Source organism: Brachionichthys hirsutus, chromosome 6, assembly GCF_040956055.1.
Source record: "Brachionichthys hirsutus isolate HB-005 chromosome 6, CSIRO-AGI_Bhir_v1, whole genome shotgun sequence".
Taxonomy (NCBI): Eukaryota; Metazoa; Chordata; class Actinopteri; order Lophiiformes; family Brachionichthyidae; genus Brachionichthys; species Brachionichthys hirsutus.
Window position 1 is genome coordinate 11,960,766 of NC_090902.1, and position 9,971 is coordinate 11,970,736.

General features: G+C 47.3%; 1 protein-coding gene across 1 annotated transcript; it reads left to right on the top strand.

The window, feature by feature from the left end:
• The first annotated feature begins 3,006 nt into the window (after positions 1-3,006).
• asb12b (ankyrin repeat and SOCS box-containing 12b) lies at positions 3,007-6,375 on the top strand. Its single transcript, XM_068740359.1, has 4 exons — positions 3,007-3,124; positions 3,306-3,623; positions 4,055-4,583; positions 4,680-6,375. The coding sequence occupies exons 2-4, from the start codon at positions 3,345-3,347 to the stop codon at positions 4,823-4,825; spliced, it is 954 nt and encodes a 317-aa protein (XP_068596460.1). The 5' UTR covers positions 3,007-3,124; positions 3,306-3,344; the 3' UTR covers positions 4,826-6,375.
• Positions 6,376-9,971: the final 3,596 nt, after the last annotated feature.

The window sequence follows — 9,971 nt, forward strand, 5'->3', positions numbered from 1 at the left end:
TACACCGGGAACAACCAGAGATATCATCATCATCACCACATGCTCCGCTGTTTACTGGGTTCATCCGGCGTGTAAAAATAAAGAGGCAGGAATATGTTTGACTCCGAGCTCAACACTGCGTTAATACTGCGGCCATCATGTCTGCAGCTATCTGTCTGAAAAAGGACAGCGAGGCCTTGCTAAATGAGTTCCTGTAGCGTTTTTGTCAGGGTAACCCCTCATTTCATCTGTTGCCAGGGCAACTTGAGTTCCTTAGCTGTTGCTATGGGAACTCCAGGTTGCTGTGACCCGCACATGTTCTTCCCAAATCCAGCCAGGGGCGTCGTTGAAGGGCTTCGGGAGATCTTGCACAAACTCCCCCGATGCGCGCGCACGCCTATTAATGGTGTGAACAATCAGCAGAAATGATCCCTGCAATGAAATACGTAAAGATAAAAGTCGTCATGACTCCCGTCAGAATATTATGTCATTGATCTACAACCGGAGATGAAACGGTGGCTGCTGTTAGGATTCTAAGTTTGACTACGTAGAAGTGGACGCATAAAATATGTAATAAAAATATGACATTTAGTTCAATGTTTCATGCTAATTATCCAGATGTGTAAAGTACATTGCTGCTCAGTCAGCTGCAGACACTTGCAGGAAATAAGACTCCCCGATTGCCCCCGTATTGAACAGTGCCGCGTCCCCGTATTGATTGATTTGCAGGCGTCCGTCCCTCCACAGCTCCCGGGTCTGTTTGGTCTGGCCGCCGCTGCTCGGATCCGCAAGTTGTGTCTCTTTCCTCCTGATAAAACCTTTCAAGGCCAGAGAAGCCGGTTCCTGCTCACGCGCGCGCGCACACGCACGGGACCGTGGCGCGCCTCCCCTGCAGCCCGCCCTGATAGATAAACAGAGAGGAGCAAGGCGCTTCTTTCGGTGATGACCGAGCGCGTCTGCTGACGCGGCTCATGTTGAAGGTCTTGAGCTTCAGCATTGAGACGATCCGAGCGGGGACACGCTGGACCTCGGTGTCCCCCCCCCCCCCCTCGTCCCCGGCTCCACCTTGTCCCTCTCCTGGTGACTCGAGCCGCTTAGCGCTTCCTCCTCCTCCTCCTTTTTTGCAGAAGCGTGTTTTTGGTTGAATCTCACGTCAGTGTGGCCGAGAGGCTACAACTGACGCTAACGTGCACGAATCGTCCCGGTGAGGTGCGTTGAAGTGAAGTAAACGATTTGGATTCAAAGAAAAGAGTCCATTTAAAATCTCTCCATGAGCGAGATGTGTTTTCATCACCCTCTTCTTTTAATATTCACCATGGCTACGTTTCTTGCTGTCGGCGCGTCACTACCGCCACCTGGTGGTCAATAAGGGCACGACAACGCACGACTCCCATTCACTTCTTCAGTTGGACGACACATTCGTTCTACATTCCACAGTTCCCACAGGCCAACTGTGTGTACATAGTTCCCACAGGCAAATGATTGAAACCCAAGAATATTCCAGAACTGAAACCCTTTTTCTCAAGAGGAATGGGATAAGATTCCTCAGGAACACTGCCAGAAATCTGGTGCCTTTACATATGCGTCATATTTGCAGCAGCAAAATGTCTGCAGGCAGTAGATCTCTGTGTTGCGTAAAGTCAGTGGTGAAGAAGCCTCTTGGATGAGCGGTGAAATGTTTTTAGGCTCTTCCAACAAGTTGATTTCATTCAACACAGAGATCTGCAGCAGCTAAAGAAGAGTCTCCAAAAAAGAACTGAGATCGAGGCGTTGGCAATAATTGTCATTCAGGGATGTGACTCATTTAGAGATGGCAGTAAAAACACTTGTAATGTCTGCTATATTAAACTGTTGTTAAATAAAGTTATTACAAACTGGAATAAACAAACAACAGATTAAAATGACATTTTAATCATTTGCTATATGATAATAGAGCCGCTGCTGCTCCGCGTTGAGAGGAGCCAGAAGAGGTGGCATCTATTCAGGATGCCTCCTGGACGCCTCCCTGGGGAGGTTTTCAGGGCACGTCCCACCGGGAGGCGACCACGGGGAAGACCCAGGACACGCCTCGGGATCCCGCCCCCCCCCCCCCCCCCCGGGAAGAGCTGAAAGAAGTGGCCGGGGAGAGGGAAGTCTGGGCTTCCTTGCTTGGGCTGCTGCCCCCCCGCGACCCGATGAATAACTTATTCGGTTGTGTCACGCAAGCTTGATGATCTACTGTGAAGTGTAATGCGACAATGTTCTGAAAACCCGGATGAGCTGCTTGGCGGAGGTCTGCGCTCTCCGAGTGCTTTTCAGAGTTATTATTATTATTGCACTATTTAACAAAAATCCTGTGAGCAGTATAAAACAATCTGTGCTGTACACACCGATGATCCTGATCAACAATAATAAACAAACATTTTGTAACTTTTGGATTCATGAAAGTTGCCCTTCATCTATCCACATGCAAGCATTCCAGTTCTGCATGCCCGATTTGAGAAAGACAATGTCCTAAGCTAGCCGCACAATGCCTGGAATCTGGACTCTTGTCTCATCTGTGGAATCCTGACCTCTAAGCGCGAGTCAGCGTGACGACGTGGACGGCCTTGCCCGAGGGACAGCTGACTCGCCGGTCCTCTGAAGCTTCTGACAGTCGACACTTGAAAAGAGAATGGCTTACCTGGCGTGAACGAGGGCAACGGGAGACGTGCACATGCAGCAGACTATAACTGCTTTGGTCTTGGGTTTACTTGTCTCTATAATCTCCTGCAGCGACACCACTGAGGTCTCTGCCCCCCCCACACACACACCCGTCCTCCAAGCTGAGGTGAAACGATGGCTCCATTTCACATCACATCACCGTGACCAGCTGAGTGTCCCACTTGTACCACCTTTCTATTTATAAACCTGAGCCTGGACCCTCCAAGAATGGAAGTTTGGCCAGGCCCATCTGTGGCCTAAAATTAGCCCCCCCCACCCCCCCAGAAATGAGCTCTAACCCCTCACATCACACACACACACACACACACACTATACTGCACATTTCACAAATTGCAGCTCCTGTGGAAGTGTCACACACTCGTTGGAGGACATTTCTTTCCTTCAGCGGTTTACCTTCTCCTCTGATGCTTTAGGGAACATTTACAGGAACTATCTGGATCAGGTAAAAGCTTTGGTTGGTTCGTAACTAACGTTACTTATTGATGAATCAGTAATTGTGTGGAGTACAATGAGCGAGGTATAAAGAAGGAAAGGTGTATGGCTTTAATGCCACGAATATTTCAATATCCACTTTGTTATTTAGCTTCAGCTCATTGTGATCGCTGCCTTTTATGTCTTTGTAGATGGACCAGCTTTGACCGTCAGCAGCCCAGAGGTGCATTATGGTTCTAGGCCAAGCTGTCAACATGAGTTTGATGGACATTTCTAAGATGTTCTCCCTGCTGCAGCCTAAGGAGGAGGAGACGGAGCAGTGTCAGGCCTTGAACGCTGCCGTTAGCAGTGGCAATGTGACGCTTCTCTCTGAGCTTCTGTCTTACGAGAGCTACAGGAGTTCAATCAACGCTCGGAGCGGCTGGGGGGTCCCGGTGACCCCGCTACGCACCGCTGCTGCTCTGGGACACCTGAAGTGCTTGGAGTTGCTGTTGGAGCACGGTGCAGAGGTGAGATGGGTGGGGGGGGTATAAGTGTCCTATGCTGCACCCAGCTCTGCGTTCTACCTCCTCGTGATGGAAACTTTTGCACCCTTCAGCCTTTTATTTTTGGTTTTCTTTCCTTCAAACTGTGTGATGGACGTTGTGTCCAGAGGCTGAAGGCAGTGCTGCACACTAAAAATCGAATAAAAAATAATGGTGGAGAAATTAAACAGAGCTTAAAGGAGATAAATACATTTTCATTTTCTTTGTGTGTAGATGGAGAATTCACTAATTCAATTTGAGAGGTGTGAAAATGTTCGCATTGTGTTTGCATGAAAAGGAAACAGCTGTAATGATTTAAAAAAAGCCACTCAAGCGTTCGGATCAATGAAATCCCACCGTCTCAGGAACGCGTCGTCTCCTGCTCCACCGTGTCGCCGTTCTGTGTTTGAGTCCAGATCGACTGCCTGGATGTGAAGGCCCAGACGCCCCTATTCACAGCTGTCAGCGGGAAACATCTGGACTGCGTGTCCGCCCTGCTGAAGGCCGGAGCCGATCCTAACGGCAGCCAGTACAACAGCTGCTCCCCGGTGCTGACCGCCGCCCTCGAGGGCGACGTAGACATCCTCCGACAGCTGCTGAGGTTTGGGGCCGAGTTGGACGTCAGACCCAAAGGCCCAGAGTGGGCCTCCGGTACCGCAGCATGCAGAGGGGCCCTGCACATCTCAGCTGTGTACGGACACTTGGACTGCTTTAAGCTGCTCCTGCTCCACGGGGCCAACCCCGACTACAACTGCACAGACGAGAAGATGCTGGCCAGGATCAAACAGCCGAAGACGGTCCTGGAGGCGTGTCTGCGCTACGGCTGTGGGGTGGAGTTCATCCAGCTTCTCATAGACTTCGGAGCAGACGTCTATCTACCTACCCTGATCATCGACAAGATGACGAAGCAGAACGCAGCTCTGGTTCTGCTGCTCAGGCAGAGAGGTGAGAGCGATTACCGGGCGGGTTAGCCTGGAGTGAAGCCCGTCTCAGCGTGGTCATGTTCATCCATCTGTTTGTTTGTTTGTTTGTGCTCTCCAGATGGGCCAAAAACACTGATGTCACAGACTCGACTAGCAATAAGGAGAATCCTCCCTCTCGGTGATAAGGAACCAGCCATCGACGGTTTGGACCTTCCTCTGATCCTGGGGAAGTACCTGAAGCACGATACCTCTGAACTTACATGAGGCCCACTGTGGACCAGACGGGTGGCCCGTGCCCCCCCCCCCCCCCCCACACACACACACACACACTTCTTAGCTGCACAGGCATTGATTGATATTGATTTCTATTTTCATTTTATTTTTTGGGCAGAATTACTGTCAGTAACAACCTCAGAAATTCAACTCTGGGTCATTTAGAGGTCCCAGTACAATATATTGTTTATATTTATCCATTAAGATGCAAGTTTGTAAAAACAAAATTACAATTAAAATGTTAAGAATAAATTCAATTTCAACTTAACAAAACTTATAAAAGAGTATGAAACAGAATCTTGACCATCGGCATGGGCTCCACGTTGGGAAGTCCATCCTGTCCTTGGGACATGCAGTACCGAGGGTGACCACCAGGGACTGCAGTTACACGGTTTATGGCTCGTGTCAGAACCTTTATTTCAACAAAATGAATATTTATTCTTAGATCAGCAAGACACTACTAGAAACACACACAGTGATATTATCTGTATCACACCAGTGCTTAAGATTAAAACAACAAAACAAATCTTGCATCATCGGTAAGTAGAGGTATGAGGTTATATTCAATGAGGCCGACTGGAGCAGTTTATTTCTATAAGTCTCGTGACTTATAGAAATAAGTCATGACATTTCATCATCCTCACATCATCATGTTATCATCATCTCATTGTTTCGTGTTTGTGTGACCTCATCAGGAGTAAATGAGTCACAGCCAGGAATAGGACCCACAACCAGGAAATGATGTCACACAACAGGAAACCCCCAGCACAATGCTCTCCACTCACACACACACACATCGACGCCTCCGTATGCAGGCTCTGTAGAGGTTTTATTTTCGACAAAAGGACAGCTATATCAGATGTGGATGTATTGATTGATTTATTTTACAGCAAAGTACAACATATTCCCAGTGCTTCTGATTACATCAAAACATAGAATGTACATACAGCTGACATCGCCCACTCTCCCATTCACAGTTTCTGGATTGAATAGCCATTATTTTTTCAGGTTTAGCCCCCCCTCCCCATTTCTACAACCAATAATAAAACTCAAAAGGCCAGCAAGAAAGAAAATGACAAATGTTTGCATATGGTGAGACAAAGGATACTGTGAGTAAACGTTTCTGCGATAGGCAAAACAATCCATACCTCAAACTAGATGGTAATATACAATGACTAGATTACAGAAGTGGGGTGTGTCTGTCTTCTGTTACCCTTGCCGTCAGTGAACACCACATCAACATATGGCTCATTAAAGACTCTGTTGTACCCTGACTATTCTGAAACAACACAGGACTGTGTGACTAACTGCAAGGATCCCCGTTAAACGCGAGCGAACGACTCGTGCACACCCTGGAATAGAAGGATCCATTTTAAATCTGAGCAGCCTCCGACTGACGGGCTGCCAACTTGGCTGTCGCGCTTGTGTGACGAGACAACCATCAGCTGCAGAGGACGCTGTCCTCTCAGCTCTCGGCACAAGGTCAGGACGACGTGAGAAAATGAAAGCGATATGTACATCCTTCCAGGAGGCGGCCAAGATGGTACGATTTAATACTACATTCACTGAATACGAGTGAGGAATTAATTTGTACTGTCAAGTTACTGAACTGTAAAGAGTCATTTCTCAAGTAGAAACAAGAGCATGGTATGCAAGTCGTGTGTGTGTGTGCGTGTGTGTGCGTGTGCGTGTGTGTGCGTGTGTGTTTGGGATTATGTTTATTTTTAACTCACCCTTGAGTTTTCACATTTATTCAACTCTTCAGCTTGACTTCAAATCTATACACTCCCATGATCATCGGCAAACTCCTATTTGGTTCACTGGCGTCGTAGAAAAATGATACCCGTTTTTGCCTCAGCAGTTAATGGAATCCAAAGAACAAATTCTGAGCCATGACAGAGTTGGCCGGAGTCAAAGAATAGAAATTAAGATTTGGAGTAATACACATTCATTGTAAGGTTACAGTTTAAATGACCCATTACATCAGTGCCTTTAGGACCGCCCGTCTACGGTTCGGTGTTTGATTGGGCTGGAGGAAAGACGTTGGGCTCTACGTGAAATAAATGAAAAGAAGAAGAAGAAGAAGCTACAGCCTGTGATGCACAGCGAGCAGGAGACGGGTGGACAGAGAAAAGAGCTCCCTTCAGTGAGACGCTACGGGTTCATAAATGGGCGGTTAGGTGCTGTCTGTGTGTGTGTGTGTGTGTGTGTGTGGGGGGGGGGGGGGGGGGGGTTGTAACAAAAAAAACCATTTGAAGTGAATTGAAAATGAACAATCTGTTAAGCGTCTTAAGTCTCATGCAAAAATATTGGATGCCACAAGCATGCATTTAACCTGGTACCGAAGTCTACCGCACGCTAGAACTGAAACAACATTCGTCTCCAACGCAAAATACCAATATCCAAATATATGATCTGTTCTTTGTACACTATTTACAGTGTGTCGCTGACAAAGGTAAAATAGAGGATTCTTCTTTTGATTCGTAACTCACTGTTAATAATATACTGTATTTGTCGCGGTGAAACCGAGCTTCACTAAAGAACTCTATCCATCTATATATATATAATATATAAATATTTTATATATATATTAAATATTCTGAATCTTAAATAGATAACAATAAAGAACGTCTAGGTAGCTTCTAAATGTCTGAAATTAGAATGATTTTTTTTTCAATAAAGTTACCGCTATGTTAAGTATAATATAATATAGTTGGTGTTTTTAAGCACAGTATCTACTCACATGGAAAAGGCCTGACCTCTAAAGTTTCTTTCCAAGTGGAGCTCATGCACTGGAGACTGAGGAATTCCCAGTGTGCACGAGAAACAGAGATAAATAGAGATAAACAGAAAGAGAGATATACTAGATAGATGGAGAGATAGAGAGAGAGAGGGACGGCGAGAGATGCCCACACTGAAGGGAAAATACATGACTAATTCAAATCTGCCTGTGAAACTGAATAGATAATCACTAGTGGAATGCTGGAAGGCACTGTTAGATAGCATCTCTCCTCTCTGCAGCAGAATGGGCCAGCAAAGTGTGCATGCTTATGTGGTGTGTGTGTGTGTGTGTGCGTGTCTGTATGTCGGTACTGGCGGTGGCGGCATGGACTTTGGGAATGGGGGTGGGCGTAGCTCGGGACCTGAGGTTATCGTGGCTTGGGAACCAATATGTTTTCGCTGTGCAAGAGCAGGGAGCTATCGTCCACAACAATCTCGACACACACACACACACACACACTCACACACACACACACCAGCAGCCAGCGCACCCGCTTCTCAATGCTCTCTCCTGAAACAGAAAATAAATGACACAAAATACAAAGCAACTCTAAGGTGTTCGCTCCAGCAGGTTATAAAGCATCTAAGAAGGCCAACAAATTACATAGAACGATATATATATATAGAACTCTTTCAAATCACATTGTAGTGAATAGTGAAGATATATAATGATATATCACATTGCACAAGTTGTCATACTGTGTACTGTCCATTGGGTGACGCAGTTCAACACAAGGACTAGCTTTGTATCGGCGGTATAGGAAATATGATCGCAAACCAAGTTACATTCCAGCTGCAGGAAAGAAGACCTCTTTCATCGTGTTTGTGAATCAGTCGTTTCTCCTCACACAGCTTCTGGTTTTTAAACGCTGCTGCTGACCTGGGATCAGACGTCACTCAAACTGAGCTGAATCAGTCGTCTGCCAAAGTGCTGAGTAACTGCCAGAACACGGGGGATGGGGTGCTTCAATTTTTGAACCTTGAGACTTTAGAGACGAATGAATCTGCCAGAGGACACACCTGCACTCCCACGCATGAACTCCACCTCCTGCCTCAACACACTTGTGTGTGTGTGCGTGCACTGCTTCACGACTGACTTGCATCCGGACGACGTGTTTGCCCTGTTTACTCTTGATTTCTATCATTTATGGACCGTTTCCCCTCGTGCCGGTTTGGGCTCTTACACGAAGCCCCCCCCCCCCCCCCCCACCCCCTCGACCCCATGTTTGCACTGAAGAGGTGCTGCGCTTTTTACACAGACACACCATAATCAAGTCAGCTGAGGGACGACTTTGCAGCTGTCATGGAAATGAGATATAATTTTTGGACCTTGGCCGACGTATGGATTTCCCTTTTAGCTCCCACTGAATGTTTTCTGGGGGTGGGCAGTGCTCGTTCCAAAACACCCAGTGAGCAGCCGGCACAGTGCTACAGGGGCGGTCTCTGGGGGGAGGGGGCTATGAAGAAAGGTAGGCAGACCATAGCCGGCCTATCTCCTGCTCCCAGCTGTTTCATCCGAGTCACAAAACCCCTGACAAATGCCCCCCCCCCCCCCCGGCGCCTCTGTGTGATCGGTTATGAATACCCTGTCAGACGCGGTTTGGTGAAAGGATGTAAATATTCCATTGATGTTACATCTACTGATTTATTGCCTGGCCCATTGTATCACCACCAATGGCAGGCTTCCAGAAGATTGAAGCTCGTCCTCCGAGAGCCGCAGCTTCGCACAGGACGAGCAGGTGGGCAGACAAGATAGAGGATGAGAAGAGGGGATGATAAGAGATCGAGGGGAAACGCTGAACGCCAGGCAACGGCGATGGGAGAGGGCGACGAAACAGTGATTGTGAGGACAGAACCAGGCGTCGGCCTGCTCGGTCTGTGATCAGCGGTCGAACGGAGTGGAGCGTTACAGGTTCTTCAGACGACCAAAGCTGGCAGCTGAGCCCCCCCCTTAATCAACCTCACACACAGAAGAACGCAACGCACAATATCCTCGCTGGGCCTTGAAGACTTATTCAAAATGACATAACCAAACAATCTCAGTAACTCCAGGACATTCCGATGGAGTGAATATGCAGAATCTGAGGGAAAACGTTCATGACAGTAGGAAAAGCATGATAAATAAGACTGTTATTAACACACATGGATTGTAAAGTCTCACTTCTCAAGTCTTGAGTCCTCTTGCTGCTTGCAGTCACGCTCTGTATAACAGTTGGTCCTTATCGAAGTCTCTTGTGTATGCATGTTTTGTTTTTTTGGGGGGGAGGGGGTTCTCGTCATTATGCGACATGGTCATCCAGTGTGTAGCGCTTCTAAGAAAAATAGCAGGTCCTTCCAGTAAGAGTCTGTTTTATCT

What these genes read in the sequence shown, in the direction of transcription:
- asb12b (XM_068740359.1), top strand. Translation starts at nt 3,345, where the DNA reads ATGGTTCTAGGCCAAGCTGTCAACATGAGTTTGATGGACATTTCTAAG. An exon ending in TGTTGGAGCACGGTGCAGAG is followed by an intron (nt 3,624 to 4,054) that starts GTGAGATGGGTG and finishes GTTTGAGTCCAG; the next exon opens with ATCGACTGCCTGGATGTGAA. An exon ending in TCTGCTGCTCAGGCAGAGAG is followed by an intron (nt 4,584 to 4,679) that starts GTGAGAGCGATT and finishes TGTGCTCTCCAG; the next exon opens with ATGGGCCAAAAACACTGATG.